At 41.1% G+C, this 15,807-nt stretch overlaps 2 protein-coding genes and 1 long non-coding RNA gene across 7 annotated transcripts in view; 1 reads left to right on the forward strand and 2 right to left on the reverse strand.

Annotated features, from left to right (window-relative positions):
• The window catches only part of aass (aminoadipate-semialdehyde synthase), a 56,529-nt gene that overhangs the window by 21,391 nt on the left and 19,331 nt on the right, over positions 1–15,807 (reverse strand). For all 5 annotated transcript variants that reach the window (XM_063196994.1, XM_063196993.1, XM_063196995.1 and 2 more), the window contains exon 11: positions 15,478–15,589. In XM_063196994.1, the coding sequence (XP_063053064.1) occupies positions 15,478–15,589 (112 nt within the window). The remainder of the gene's footprint in view (positions 1–15,477; positions 15,590–15,807) is intronic.
• LOC134446780 (uncharacterized) lies at positions 2,779–4,527 on the reverse strand. Its single transcript, XM_063196080.1, has 2 exons — positions 3,966–4,527; positions 2,779–3,699 (listed from the first exon to the last, which is right to left on the reverse strand). Exons 1-2 carry the CDS (start codon positions 4,139–4,141, stop codon positions 3,051–3,053), a joined length of 825 nt encoding a protein of 274 aa, XP_063052150.1. The 5' UTR covers positions 4,142–4,527; the 3' UTR covers positions 2,779–3,050.
• LOC134447506 (uncharacterized) lies at positions 5,101–8,886 on the forward strand. The gene is made up of 3 exons (XR_010034608.1): positions 5,101–5,448; positions 6,395–6,473; positions 6,897–8,886. It is a non-coding gene; the product is annotated as an uncharacterized LOC134447506 (long non-coding RNA).

Consider the following 15,807-nt stretch of genomic DNA (forward strand, 5'->3'; position numbering starts at 1 on the left):
AGCGAGCGGCCCTGTATGGAGATAGATCAGTATCATTATTAAGAAATGAATGTCACACCACTCACCAATATATTTCGTGATCCACAAACAAATGTAATAACATTCGCAAATATAATTCATACATTTCATGATCCACAAACAAATGTAACAACATTCACAAATATAATTCATGATGCACAAATGAATGTAACCCCATTCACAAATGCCAGCGCAGTTCTATTAATTTGCAAACCGGTCTACATATATTCGCAAGCCCTATACATATTTGTGACTTCCATTGTATTTGTGTGTGGATTTTTGAGACTGTCCTGACGGTATTTGACACACAAATGTGCTCAGCCAATCACATCAGCCGGCGTTCGAGCGTAAGGTTGAAGACATTCACTCCTTGCACTATAGAGCTCTTCAGCGTTGACGTCAACTTGTATGCGGCGTTTGGACTACCGGTTCCATGGCGATTTTTTACATTGCAAAACGCCATAGAGATTCAGGTTTGGCAAAAATATAAGTTGCACGGCAACAACGAACATTAGCGTGTCCCCGCATCCCTTTCTCATTAGTGGAACGGATCGTATCATCATGTTGGTGTATTCACATGTTAAATCATGACGATTATAATTCAATATTGCTAACCCCTTTCTGATCATTAAAACTTCCGAACTACATACTTTCCTTTGGTTGCCATGGGTACAACCTTCCGCACGTACATGCCGTTAGATACTGGCGCCGCTTCTGTAGTCGCCAAAAGCTTCCGGGTTTAGCATATGGACGCAACATCGTATTTATGTCGAAGTTTGACACAAAATGATCAACCATGTCATACCTACAGCCTATTTTTAACACCCTCGACAGTTTGCGGGGGTTCGCTAAGCGCGTGCTTGCACTCGGAGCTTATTTGAAATTTACCCCTATTCATTCCCAATGGAGGCCGGAAGCCGATAGGAACCAGGACGTCCTTAAATGCTAACATGAAAGACTACAATCTACTACATGCTTCCGCTTCCGCTGAAGAACTCTATTAGAACGTTGAGGAGTTCCGGGTATCCTTGGTGTGCAGCCCGGCTTCCGGTTTAATTCCACAAGATGGCGCTCTTTTATACTAGATGCCTTCAGGAGCTCCCGAAAATAAGCATTAACGATGTCAACCGAATCATTCAGCGCAACACAGCAGCACCGCGTAGTAAGCGGGAGAAGGGTTTCAAGATGTACATTTCGAATTATATCGACAATTATGAAGGTAAGTCGAAATATTTCCTCAGACTTTCATACTGAGTGACTTAGCGTCCATAGCGACTTGCCTTGACAACACAGCTGATTGTCAGTATGTATATAAGCTTAGCTAGCTCTAGCTTGACAATCAGCTGTGTTGTCAAGTCCTACCGGTTTTATTGTCAATTTCTCTGCGTGCACGACCGGGTCATACAAAGAATTTGAAATTGCGTTTCTTACTTCCCCATGCAGACACAGACATGTCTCAGGTATAGACAGTAGCTAGTAAAGACATACAGTAGCATAGCCTACATAGTATACATTTAAACTGCAAGACTAGATAACAAGACATGTAGAGGGCGTGTTGCAGTTTTACTATTTTTCTTAATCATAACCGCATTTCCATCGTGTCTTGGGTAATATGATAGGTACTGCTGTGATGTTTGCTAATAATGTTGACGGTCCCTATTCTAGTGTCGAACAAAGATCCAGGGACAGGGAGGGTGGGTGTTCGTGCGACATGCTACCGATCCATGAAGAAGAATGAGAAACCTCACAACCTCCAGTGTTGGGAAAGTTAATTTTGTACGTGAACTAGTTCAAGTTCAAGTTCACAGCTCTCAGAATGAACTAGTTCGTTCATAGTTCATATTTTTTTCAAAATGAACTAGTTCATTCATAGTTCACAAAATAAATGAACTAGTTCATTTCAGTTCATCCCCCCCCCACAAAAAAAAAAACAAAATTCATTGAAAAAGCCCATATAAATGCTTCACAGATAGGCATTATTTAATGGGTTAATTAGTGTTAACAATGACATTGCTGGATATAACGGTATTTTAGTTGTGCATTAGAGCAGCGGTTTATTAGCCTATTTACTACCTATACTTGAAGGCCAATGGTGACATAATGTCACTGAAACGCCAACATGCCTATTTCTGGCAGGTTCAGGGCCAACTCCTACTAACTGGCATGGACTGGTGTGACTTTGTGGTGTTCGCAGAAGAAGACATGGTCATCCAGCGAGTATATAGAGACAAAGAAGTGGCAGAAGTGATTAGAGAGAAAGGAGATTACTTTTTCTTTCATTATTACATGCCAGCCTGTTTAAAATAAAATAACTCTCGTCTTTGCCTTTTTACATTCTTTGTCGAGTTTGTAATTGCCTTTTTTTTGGTAAATAACATCAATAAGTATAGTTTTCATATATCTGTAGCCCCTTAATGCACGCCGTACTGTGGCACGCTGTAATAGACATTGAAAGTGAACTACTATAGTACTACAGTACTATGACAGTGCACAGGGCCTCAAGTAATACTTTATGACTTGGTCATTGCCATTCTGGTAACAGCTAATTTATAATGCCATGTTTTAAGGGGTTAAAATGCTTATATGAATATGTTTATTGTACAGCTCCTTTGTTCTGTGTAATAGCAAAATAACAGACACTAACACAAGATAGAAAAATATTGAAGTTTTATATAAATACCTTAAACAGCTTACAGGTAATCAATATCCAAATTATTAATCACATATTTACAGACATATTGGGCAAATCAATAAGGCCTTACTTACTTTTAAAAACGGTGGGCTATGCAATAAAACTGCATTGAATGATTCAGTTCAGTTCAGCCCATGCCTTCACTAGAGGGCCGTTTTGATAGTTGGACAAAAGGCATGCGACAGAAAACAACTGGTCAATACTCCCTGTGACCGATAAAGGGATCTCTCTGCTAATCAGGTTGTTCTCCTTTACCCTCTTAATACATCGCTCCACGTGAACCCTGAGGCTGGCAATTTGCTGGGTCTGCTGGACATCCTCTTTTGACATGGGGTTGTTTTTAACAAGGAAAGCAGGCAGGCCTGTAAATTTTACAGGGACAGACATCCTCAACAAGGAAGCCCTTGTCTACCATTATGGCCATTTGTGGGGTTAGCAGCTTAGTGATGCCACACTTCCTGAATATCTCTTTGTCACTAAGTGACCCGGCATATAGTGGTGATACAAAAGTGATCACACCATGTGGCGCTATGCCAATCATGGCCTTGAAGGTTGGGTGGGATTTGTATGTTGAGTATACTTCACTCTGGAGAAGGAGCGAGGAGGGCGACTGACAGAATAACTCTGTGCAGTCAAGCACCACCTGCGTGTCGGGGAACATTTTAAATTCTGGGGGTAGATGTGCCCTGACAACATCTGGGGGGATCCACAGCCGAATGGAGCCCAGAAGGTGATAGAGGAAGTGAGTCCAGGTAGTAATTACTCTGCTAGCTGTGGAAGGGTGCACTTTAAACCGCTTGCCAAGATCATAGAGATCCAGCCCTAGAGACAGGTGCATGAGGAAAAGCAAAAGCTCATCAACAGGAGGAAGCTTTGTAGCCCGTTGAGATGGATCACTACTTGAGGCAGATGTGACGCGCACCATTTTTGTAGTGGCAGCACGCTCCACCTGTTGCCAAAACACCTGGAAATGGCGGTAGGATGCAAATCTGAAATGATAGTCACAAAACAACAAAAACAATGATGAAATATTCAGCTGTGGTAGGCCTATGTTAGTGAAAAGTAGGACTAATACAATTTGCACTCTTGCCTTTTTCATGTAGGCCTTAACAATTGCAGTTTTTAATCATTAAACCTACAGTAATGCAATACTTGTAATGGTCTGGCCTAGGCCCAAAAATACAATTGCCTACATAAACACAGTTGGGGACCTACTCAATAGTAATTATGGTTTAATGTGTGGTTGTAAACCCACCTGGTGTAATAGCGGATGTCCTCATCGGATCCAACAAGGTGATGGAGGCCAAAACGTGAATGTAACTGCATGGACTCCATCTGCAAGCGCATTCCCTCCATTACACGCTCGTACTCGGTGACCTTATTTCGCAACGCTTCATTTTCAAGCAACAGGTCATAATTAACTGGCTTCATTGTAACACTGTACGGATGGTCCAGTTGTACCGGAGGGAGGGGCGGAGTTGTCGTTTCAGCATCAGCTGGGTGAGGGTCAGGAGATGAGGGTCTCGGTTGACGTTGCCAAACATTGAGCCTAGGAGCTGGTAATGTGAAGTTGTTCCACTCAAACAAACAAGGAACAGCACCTGTTTTCAGACGTCTTTTCACCCCCTCGCTCAGCAAAAAGTCATCAGTGATGAAATGTCTGCTGCAAACCCGTGTCGACTCGGTGGGAGTGAAGTTGTCTCGCTTGATTTTAACGAGCCACTGCGCTTTTACCTCACGATTGACAGGGAAGCGGTGGAAACTTAACTGCGAATTATATCTCGAAGAAGTCGAACACTTTGGTACACAGCAGTGTAAGGAGGTTCTTGTCATTTGGTGTTGAAATGTAACCCCCCTTTCCTTCACTGTCAAAAGACTCATGATACGCGATACGCTACACATTAACTATCGAAATCGGGGCATACAGACTGAGACTCCCAACGGAGTTCGCTCCCGGACGTGCGGTCCCCGGTGTTTCTATCACTCCCGGACTTGCGGTCCCCACCCGATTATATTTCACGTATTATCATATACTGCCACATACAAGCAATTTAGGGTTAGGTTTAGGTTTAGGGTTAGGGTTAGGGTTAGGTTTAGGGTTAGGGTTAAGGTTAGGGTTAGGTTTAGGGTTAAGGTTAGGGTTAGAAACAAAAAACTAACATCAACAAGATAACTGGCTCCGTAATATGGCGGTGGTACCGTTAGTCTGGCTAGTGGGAGCGAGATGAAATGGGAGTGTAATGAGATGGGAGCGTGAATCTGGGAATCGAAATCGGAATTAAACCGGAAGCCGGGCTGCACACCAAGGATACCCGGAACTCCTCAACGTTCTAATACTGCAAGGAGTGAATTGCGCTTCTATTACGCAGAGAAGGCTACTAGTGCTAAGCCACCATAGATCTGTATAAATAACTGGAAGTAGAGCCATTACTGAAGTGCTCCCTGACGTAAACTCGGAAGCGTATGAAGTTACTGACTTTCACATCATCTTTGTACAAATATGTCTGGATCTGGACTAACGTGTGCCGTAATCGGATGTCACAATAACAGCAGAAAGCTAAAAATGTGGAAAAAGAGCGTATGTGCGCTTCATAGTCCACAGCTTAAAGAGGATTGTCCTTGTTGTGTGCCCTACGGTGTACACCGCTTCCCCGGCCGTGCTGAGGATGAAGACATTCGCAAGATGTGGATTAAAAACGTACACCGAAAGGACTTTGCCCCCAAACAAGTATTCAAGGGTATGTATTCTTATTTCTAGGTGGTTAGTGTAGTTAAGTATTGTAAGCCAGTGTCTATGTAACATAAACTGGTGGCAACAATTATTTAGCTTGGCTAGCTAATTCTAGTTACTATTATTTAGCATTCTTTCATTAATACCTAAGTTTCCCCAGGAGTGGGAAGAGCACCATGAGCCCCATGGTTATCTGTGCTGTGTGTCATGGTACATTTGTGTGCTTATTTTCGATTATTTGTGTATGTGTGCCCTTTGAAATGAAAATGTGACCCTGGCAACTTAGCTAATTATTTTGTTATGCTAGCGGAGTTTTGGCAAGGCTAGCCAGGTTACACTGACTTTAATAAGAAGTCAGGCTAGGTTTTGGTAGCACCATGAGCCCCATGGTTATCTGTGCTGTGTGCCATGGTACATTTCTGTGTTTATTTACGATTATTTGTGTATGTGTGCCCTTTGAAATGGAAATGTGACCCTGGCAATTTAGCTAATTCTTTTGTTATGCTAGCGGAGTTTTGACAAAGCTAGCCAGGTTGTGTGACTGACTTTAATAAGAAGTCAGGCTAGGTTTTGGTAGATTTTGTTTTGTCCATAACCTAGCCCAATTTTATTTTCATCTCATAAATCGACCAGCATGTTTGTATTTGTAATAATGTTTGCCATTCTATTGGAAATAAAGTGGTGGGGACAAGCTAGGTTCATCTCAAAAGTGGTAGGCCTATGGACATGTCCCCAACACCCAGACTGAAAATTACACCCAGACTGAAAATAACCCTTCCTCAACAAAAGATAATTTTCGCTATCCAACCTCAGTGTACATGTCTTGCTTTGTCCTGTATTTTGTCTAATGTCTGTGAGAATGACTGCAGCCATGGCAAAGATAATTTTCTGTTTCATGTGTAACAGCCAATTATATATATTTTTTTATCTCATCTTATTCCCACCCTCCTTAGGTGTGTGCGGAGTACACTTCCCTGACGGCAGACCAACGCAGGAACACCCATATCCCATAATATGGGATATGAATATAGTGTAAGTTTACATGTATATAACAAATAACTTAAGTGCTTTTTTCTTAATTACCTTAACCATATGTTGTTAAAGTACTTTTGGAGCGATTTGCCTCCAGACGTTAGACTCTCTCCCATCTGCCACTACTTTTTAATCTAGGCTAAAATAAAAATTAAAAAAAAAAAAAACACACACACACATTTTCTTAACTTAGTTATTGACTCTTAGTTGTTATGCTTTCTCTCCTTAAGGCACTGCTTTTATGTACCTACATTGCCTTTCAACACTTGTGTCTTATTATTCCATGCAAGAGTCTACATCTGCTAATTGTAATATAATGCAATGTGAAGTGAGATTTAAAGTGTTCTGTAGGACAGTGGCGTTGTAATTAACTGTTTTTAAAAGCTGTTGGTGTTTTTTGTTCCTTCTTATATTTATTCTCAGAAAGCACCATCATGTGGAAGACCACCCCCAAAGAGATGTCTCCAGCCCCCAACAGAGAGACTTGGATTAATGTTGAGAGGATTATTGTTCAATACGGTGTAGAAACACTTGGTTCAGTTATATGTATATATCTATCATCTTTCAAGAAATCCTTCATCCCCTCAGCTGTGACCATACTGAACAAGAGATGAACTGTCCAGCTGCAGCATGCATGTATTGTGTGGTCTTGTCTTTTTTTTTTTGGTCAAGCCTTGTCTAATGTCTGTGAGAATCACTGAAGCCACACCAAAGACAATTTTCTTTTTCATGGGTGTAACAGACAATTAAGTTTTATCTGATCTAATCATATCAATGAGAATCAGTGCACCTGACAAAGGTATGACATACCGTATACTGTAGGCTTAAATGCTAAAGAAAAATGAATTAACCTGGCGGTTTTGAATTGTTTATTTACACAGTTATTAAAATGCATACAGATAGTGAATTTAATATAGTTCAATACTGTGTGCTTACTTGATGGTGTTTTTTATATGTGCTGAACTGAAAAACAACCTAGCTACTTGTGCTCAATATCCAACTGCAGCATTGTAGTTGCAGGTGGGGGGTGGTGGTTGTTCAAATTTGACACACACCTTACATTGGTCCACTTTACAAATGGCCCCATACACTAAATGACTCTTGCTGGTGTGTTTTTTACTAGGCAACTTGTTATTAATCACTAATGTTCTTAATGTCATTTCAATGCAGCTCTTTGTGAGAAATCTGGGCAGCCATGGCCTAGTGCAGGGATGTCAAACTCAGGCCCGGGGGCCAAATTTGGCCCGCAGAGTCATTTTATTTGGCCCGTAAGATCATTTCAAATGTGTATTACAGTTGGCCCACATACACCATTAATATATAGCATAAGACCTGAACATAAAATGTAATGTGTCAAAAAAAATATGAGTGGGCTGGGCATAGGCCAGTAAAACAGCTTGCACTACTGCAACAGAGTATCTGCAGGCACATTTGAACTATGATGGGAATCTGTTTGTGAAATTTAATTATGAGATTAAGTGTGTTTGCACAATTTTAGGCCGTTGTAAATATTGAGTTTGGCCCGCGACTTTGTTCCAGATTTGTATTTTGGCCCTCTGTGAGTTTGAGTTTGACACCCCTGGCCTAGTGGTTAGAGAGTTGGTCTTTCAATCTAGGGGTTGCTGGTTCGAATCCCCCACGACCTCTCCCTACACCTCCATCCATGGCTGAAGTGCCCTTGAGCAAGTCACCTAACCCCACATTACTCCAGGGACTGTAACCAATACCCTGAAAAATAATAGTTGTAAGTCGCTTTGAACAAATGAAAGCGTCAGCTAAGTGAAATGTAATGTAATGTAAAATCTTGCTGCAGTGTGTTGTGGAATAGACACAGGAGCTGACCTGTGGTGTCCAGTCTTAACAGAGAGCTGGTGCCACTGTCACACATTCAATTTAATTAATCATTATCCCCCTTATATTGATTGGGAAATGTTATACTGGCTTTTTTTCATTACCTCCTGACTATACCAGACATCATTTTTATCATTACCTCTGCCACATAATATGTGATTGAGTTTTGCAGTCTGTCTGTTTGTTCATCGCTGGGTGCACAGCTTGCCACTAAGGGGCGCCAAATCCTTACTTATTGCTGGAGACGCTACCACAAGGAGAGGATGGGAGGTGATGTCTTCTAAAAGGGCTGTGGTTAAGTAGCCTAAGCAATCAGCTGGTGCAACCCACTGTCTTAACACTGCCTCAAAATATCAGTTCTTGCAAGGCACGATTTACATGGTGAAATTAATGACATGTTGAGGCCAACAAGGCTTTATTTTATCAGTTAGAGGGACACTGTGCAGGAAATGGTCAAAAAGGGTACTGCAACTATGCTGCTCATTGTAACTGGGTTGCCTATTGCCAAATTTGATCTTTTCATGATAGTTTACTAAATAATAAACTCAGATTTTCTGTTATGGCCCAAGTACAGTCCTTTTTGCAGCTAAAAATGGCTATTTCTGGAAATTCAAAATGGCGGACAATGATGGAGGAGATCCCCCTTTGTATGTATGAAAACTGCAATTTTTCCAGTCATAATGAATACTTAGAATTTGATGGTGGTGGTAAGTATTCATGAAAAAGGTGACATTAGTGAATGAGTAGCATGAATTCTGGAAATAAACAACTATAAATCTTGCAGTGTCCCTTTAATGACAGAGGTTTAAAAAAAAAAACACACACACACACCTTGCTTTCTGATCAGGCCTAGCCTAGAGAGAGAGAGTTTCCCTATTGCCAAGGCGGCCACCTTGACCTGAAAAGATAAAGATTCCCTGTTGTTAACGTAGGCCTAATTTCTAAAGATAGATATAGATACATATGCATGCCTGGTTTTAAATTAACAACCGGTCAAATGCTGGTGATAATTCAGGTTCTTAATTCATTCGGCAGTTATATTTTCTTTGTTTTGTTTTTACTTTGTTAGTTTTTGCCTAGGCTACTGCTTAAACACTTAAGGCTGATGACCAAAGTAGCATATTGTTCAGTTGTTGGTACTATAACACATGCTGCTTTACCTTAATCAAAAGTCTAGCATTACACTTTCATACCAGCTTTGCAAAGCACTTGTTCCTTTACGCAACACACACACTCCGGCTGTCTGCACACCATTTTATACACAAGACACTTTGTTCAAAAGTAAATTCTCAGAGTGTCATTGTGAAAACACGTCTGTTAAAAAAAACAAAACGCACTGGATGTATGACGAGATTTAGACACAGACAATAAAACACATGCACTGTTTTCAACCATTTGATGATCTGGCTATTAGGCCCATGTCCCCCGGCGCTGTTGAGTTTCAGCAACTTCTGAATGTGTGCTCTGAGTATGGGGTTGAGTTTGATGTAGGCCTACAGTACAATGCAAAAAAGTGTTATGTTCAGGATCTTAAGTCTTTCCAACGTTTTACCTGTCAGGGCAATCACTGTGTGTCAAGCAGTACAAAATATCTTGGGCATAGTATCGCTGACAAGTTGGAAGATGATGCTGACATGTAGGCCTACAGACAGGGACAAGTGTAGTGTATGCCAAACATGTTTGTAAGATTTCAAGAAGGTTACACAGGCCTGCACAAATAGTCAAAATGTCATCAACATGTTTTAATCAACCTGGAATTACATTACTCAAAATTTTGAAGCATTTTAACCTTCTTATTGCACGTTCAACATGAATTCGGACATTGGCGAGACGGCGGGTTCCTGTGACTTCATGTTCTGATAGTTGTGTACATCCACGTGTAAATGCTGGAATAGCCAATGTCACTCCTGGAGGAAGAACATCTCCAATTGTGAATCCCCGGTCTGTCAAAATCTGATCACCAGAAATCCACAGTTTAAGATAAAAGTGTCACTAGCTCTGCCACCAAACAGTTTTGACACATACATCACAAAACCATTGGGGGCTATGCAATAGAGGACTTTGTAGGTGTTGTGATGCTTATAGTTGCTGTATGTTTTTGCTCTTTTCCCCAAGTTCTTTGGTCTTTGGACAAATATTTCAGTGCAATCTATGATGCATGTTGCATTGGGATAGTGTTCAAGAAAACTTGAGGGTCTTACTCTATTCAGAGTGTCTCGAGGGAGCCAAAAAATAAGATTTTCCCTTGTGAAATTGGCAAGTGTTGCTCTCCACATTGCGGACATATCACAGGCTGTAGCCAAGCCGAAGCCTCATTAGGACCAGCACTTAGCTGTTCATGGACTGGTAATTTGAACGTCTTCGACTGTGGAAGAAAGCCAATGATGGTGTTCAAAAGTTGCCAAAAGCTGATGATGTCTAGTCCAGTGTAAAGTTTTGACACTTTATCATCCATGTCATGATCTGACAGTGATGGTGTAGGATCGGTTTGTGTGCTTGCATCTTTTGTTGACTTCATCGAACAACAATCATGATCACTACGCTCTGGCCACTGAGTGCCAACATCACATTGGTGTGGAGACAGACTATCCTCCAAGCTATGCCCTACTTCGGTGTCAGAATCTGTCACAGGAGGCTCATCACATGGTCTCTCTGTTGGGGGCTGGAGACATCTCCTCTTTGGGGTGGTCTTCCACATGACGGTGCTTTCTGAGAATAAATATAAGAAGGAACAAAAAACACCAACAGCTTTTAAAAACAGTTAATTACAACGCCACTGTCCTACAGAACACTTTAAATCTCACTTCACATTGCTTTATATTACAATTAGCAGATGTAAACTCTTGCATGGAATAATAAGACACAAGTGTTGAAAGGCAATTTAGGTACATAAAAGCAGTGGCTTAAGGAGAGAAAGCATAACAACTAAGAGTCAAGAACTAAGTTAAGAAAATGTGTGTGTGTGTGTTTTTTTTTTGTTTGTTTGTTTTTTTTATTTTAGCCTAGATTAAAAAGTAGTGGCAGATGGGAGAGAGTCTAACGTCTGGAGGCAAATCGCTCCAAAAGTACTTTAACAACATATGGTTAAGGTAATTAAGAAAAAAGCACTTGGGTCATTCCACGCCAAATCAACAAGTGCCCGCGCACTTAGGTCTCAAAAAATTCTGAAAATATTACCAAGTGTACCCATGGTACTTAAGAGAAACACTGTAAATTTATTTGAATGTAAGATGTGTACTCTCCGTGTTACAGCCAATTTTACTGGGGGAGGGGGGTGCCCATTTTGTTCACACACTTTTTTTTGACAAAGTTCACAAGCCCCTAGCTCAATAACTAAACCATGTAGGAAGCTCAAATTTGGCATGCTGGTACATAGATAGGAATAGTTTGTTGCTAAACTGTCAGTTTTGGTCTGTATGATCCTGCATCGTCATAGCATTCCCTCAAAGACGATACAAATTGTACTGGAGTTTTTGGCTGTGCTCTGTTTAGGCCTTCAGAAGACATATTTGTGCCCAACATAGCCTCATGATTTTTTTCCCTTGTAGATACAAGTAGAAACCCTCCCATAAAAATCTATAAATAGAAAGGAAACCCCATCAGTGTTTGACCAGAAGACCTCACAAGTTTGACAAATCATTTTGGGTGTCATTTTCAGAGCACCAGAACACCTTGTGGGATTGTCCACAGATTTTTATTTTATTTTTTTCTTCATTCTCCATGAAGTCTTCTTTTTAAAAATCCCAATGAGACTTGTCTTATGTGATGTTTTCGTTTTTAATTTCCACCCTGAACATGGGCAAAATGCAAAAAGAGAGCAACATGATTTCTATAACATTTAATGTAAAGACTAAATAATCAAATGCAAATTTTGCCCAGACATGATCACCCGAGAGTCCTTGTGCAGGGGTGCAGGAATCCCTTTCAATTTCAATGATTTCAGGAGCGTTCAATGTGGGAGCAGGTTCGCACACCAAAAGAGACAGTAGGTCAGGCACAAAGAGTCATGTTGTTACTTGTTTTGACCAGCAGATGGCAGCGGAAGAAACGCATAGAAAACATATTGCTCTCAATGTGCATGGTTCCCATGTTCAGGTTGGAAATTAAAAAAGAAAACATCACATAAGACAAGTCTCATTGGCATTTTAAAAAAGAAGAATTCATGGAGAATGAAGAAAAAAATAAAATAAAAATCTGTGGACAATCCCACAAGGGGTTCTGGAGCTCTGAAAATGACACCCAAAATGATTTGTCAGACTTGTGAGGTCTTCTTTTCAAACACTGATGGGGTTTCCTTTCCATTTATAGCTTTTTATGAGAGTGTTCCTACTTGTCTCTACAAGGGAAAAAAATCATGAGGCTATGTTGGGAACAAATATGTCTTCTGAAGGCCTAAACAGAGCACAGCCAAAAACTCTGTACAATTTGTATCATCTTTGAGGGAATGCTATGACAATGCACGATCATACGAACCAAAACTGACAGTTTAGCAACAAACTATTCCTATCTATGTACCAGCATGCCAAATTTGAGCTTCCTACATGGTTTAGTTATTGAACTAGGGGCTTGTGAACTCTGTCAAAAAAAAGAGTGTGAACAAAATGGGCACCCCCCTCCCCCAGTAAAATTGGCTGTAACACGGAGAGTATACATCTTACATTCAAATAAATTTACAGTGCTTCTCTTAAGTACCATGGGTACACTTGGTAATATTTTCAGAATTTTTTGAGACTTAAGTGCGCGGGCACTTGTTGATTTGGCGTGGAATGACCCACTTAAGTTATTTGTTATATACATGTAAACTTACACTATATTCATATCCCATATTATGGGATATGGGTGTTCCTGCGTTGGTCTGCCGTCAGGGAAGTGTACTCCACACACCTAAGGAGGGTGGGAATAAGATGAGATAAAAAAAATATATAATTGGCTGTTACACATGAAACAGAAAATTATCTTTGCCATGGCTGCAGTCATTCTCACAGACATTAGACAAAATACAGGACAAAGCAAGACATGTACACTGAGGTTGGATAGCGAAAATTATCTTTTGTTGAGGAAGGGTTATTTTCAGTCTGGGTGTAATTTTCAGTCTGGGTGTTGGGGGACATGTCCATAGGCCTACCACTTTTGAGATGAACCTAGCTTGTCCCCACCACTTTATTTCCAATAGAATGGCAAACATTATTACAAATACAAACATGCTGGTCGATTTATGAGATGAAAATAAAATTGGGGTAGGTTATGGACAAAACAAAAGCTACCAAAACCTAGCCTGACTTCTTATTAAAGTCAGTCACACAACCTGGCTAGCTTTGCCAAAACTCCGCTAGCATAACAAAAGAATTAGCTAAATTGCCAGGGTCACATTTCCATTTCAAAGGGCACACATACACAAATAATCGTAAATAAACACAGAAATGTACCATGGCACACAGCACAGATAACCATGGGGCTCATGGTGCTACCAAAACCTAGCCTGACTTCTTATTAAAGTCAGTGTAACCTGGCTAGCCTTGCCAAAACTCCGCTAGCATAACAAAATAATTAGCTAAGTTGCCAGGGTCACATTTTCATTTCAAAGGGCACACATACACAAATAATCGAAAATAAGCACACAAATGTACCATGACACACAGCACAGATAACCATGGGGCTCATGGTGCTCTTCCCAATCCTGGGGAAACTTAGGTATTAATGAAAGAATGCTAAATAATAGTAACTAGCGTTAGCTAGCCAAGCTAAATAATTGTTGCCACCAGTTTACATAGACACTGGCTTACAATACTTAACTACACTAACCACCTAGAAATAAAAATACATACCCTTGAATACTTGTTTGGGGGCAAAGTCCTTTCGGTGTACGTTTTTAATACACATCTTGCGAATGTCTTCATCCTCAGCACGGCCGGGGAAGCGGTGTACACCGTAGGGCACACAACATGGAGATTCCCTGATTGACGCTCCCAACGCAGGACGCTCCCCTGTCGGCTCGCTCCCACTAGCCAGACTATCGGTCCACCGCCATACAACGGAGCTAGTTATCTTTTTGATGTTAGTTTTTTGTTTCTAACCCTAACCCTAACCCTAACCTTGACCCTAAACCTAACCCTAACCCTAAATTGCTTGTATGTGGCAGTGTATGATAATACGTGAAATATAATCGGGTGGGACTACACGTCCGGGACTGATAGAAACACCTGGGACTGCACGTCCGGGAGCGATCTCAGTTGGGAGTGTCCATCTACCACCGCAACATGGACAATCCTCTTTAAACTGTGGACTATGAAGCGCACATACGCTCTTTTTCCTCATTTTTAGCTTTCTGCTGTTATTGTTACATCCGATTACGGCACACGTTAGTCCAGATCCAGACATATTTGTACAAAGATGATGTGAAAGTCAGTAACTTCATACGCTTCCGAGTTTACGTCAGGGAGCACTTCAGTAATGGCTCTACTTCCAGTTATTTATACAGATCTATGGTGGCTTCGCACTAGTAGCCTGCTCTGCGTAATAGAAGCGCAATGTCTTCAACCTTACGCTCGAACGCCGGCTGATGTGATTGGCTGAGCACATTTGTGTGTCAAATACCGTCAGGACAGTCTCAAAAATCCACACACAAATACAATGGAAGTCACAAATATGTATAGGGCTTGCGAATATATGTAGACCGGTTTGCAAATTAATAGAACTGCGCTGGCATTTGTGAATGGGGTTACATTCATTTGTGCATCATGAATTATATTTGTGAATGTTGTTACATTTGTTTGTGGATCATGAAATGTATGAATTATATTTGCGAATGTTATTACATTTGTTTGTGGATCACGAAATATATTGGTGAGTGGTGTGACATTCATTTCTTAATAATGATACTGATCTCTCTCCATAGTCCTGCCGTGGCCAACCGGTAGGGCACTCGTCTACAAATGCGACCCCTCCCGTCTCTCTCCCCATTTGCTTCCTGTCCACCTCTCAAACTGTCCTGTCAATAAAGTCGTAAAAGACCATACAAATCCTTTAAAAAAAGAAAGAAAAGAGAGCGAGAGCTTCAGAAAGAGGGAATGATAAAGGGACCCTCTGCGCACAGGAGATCAGATCCCTGCATGTGCTGCGCTGGCATGTCTTTCTTGCCCAGTCTTGGTCTTACCATCTCCCAGATGTAGGGGAACAAACGGTCTCCAAAGTACTCGGTGGCCTCGATGGGGAGCTGGGCAGGCAGGTTGTCGATGGAGCACATGAGGACGCCGGTTCCCTCCACACTGCCGAGAGGGAGCAAGTGTTACAGGGAGAGCAAATACCACCACACCATAGGAGAAGGCAAAGACAATGCAACTCTCACAGAAATTCAAGTTAAAATCATGACGAAAATGTCTGGGGAATATCAGGGGCGTCACACTAAACTCTGGGCCCTATACACAATCAGCTCCAAAAGGGCCCCCTTAATGTGATATTAAAATGTAAAAAATAGCAGCAATCC

This window comes from Engraulis encrasicolus, chromosome 4 (genome assembly GCF_034702125.1).
Source record: "Engraulis encrasicolus isolate BLACKSEA-1 chromosome 4, IST_EnEncr_1.0, whole genome shotgun sequence".
NCBI classification, from domain to species: Eukaryota; Metazoa; Chordata; class Actinopteri; order Clupeiformes; family Engraulidae; genus Engraulis; species Engraulis encrasicolus.

What these genes read in the sequence shown, in the direction of transcription:
- LOC134446780 (XM_063196080.1), bottom strand. Translation starts at nt 4,141, where the DNA reads ATGAAGCCAGTTAATTATGACCTGTTGCTTGAAAATGAAGCGTTGCGA. An exon ending in GACATCCGCTATTACACCAG is followed by an intron (nt 3,700 to 3,965) that starts GTGGGTTTACAA and finishes CTATCATTTCAG; the next exon opens with ATTTGCATCCTACCGCCATT.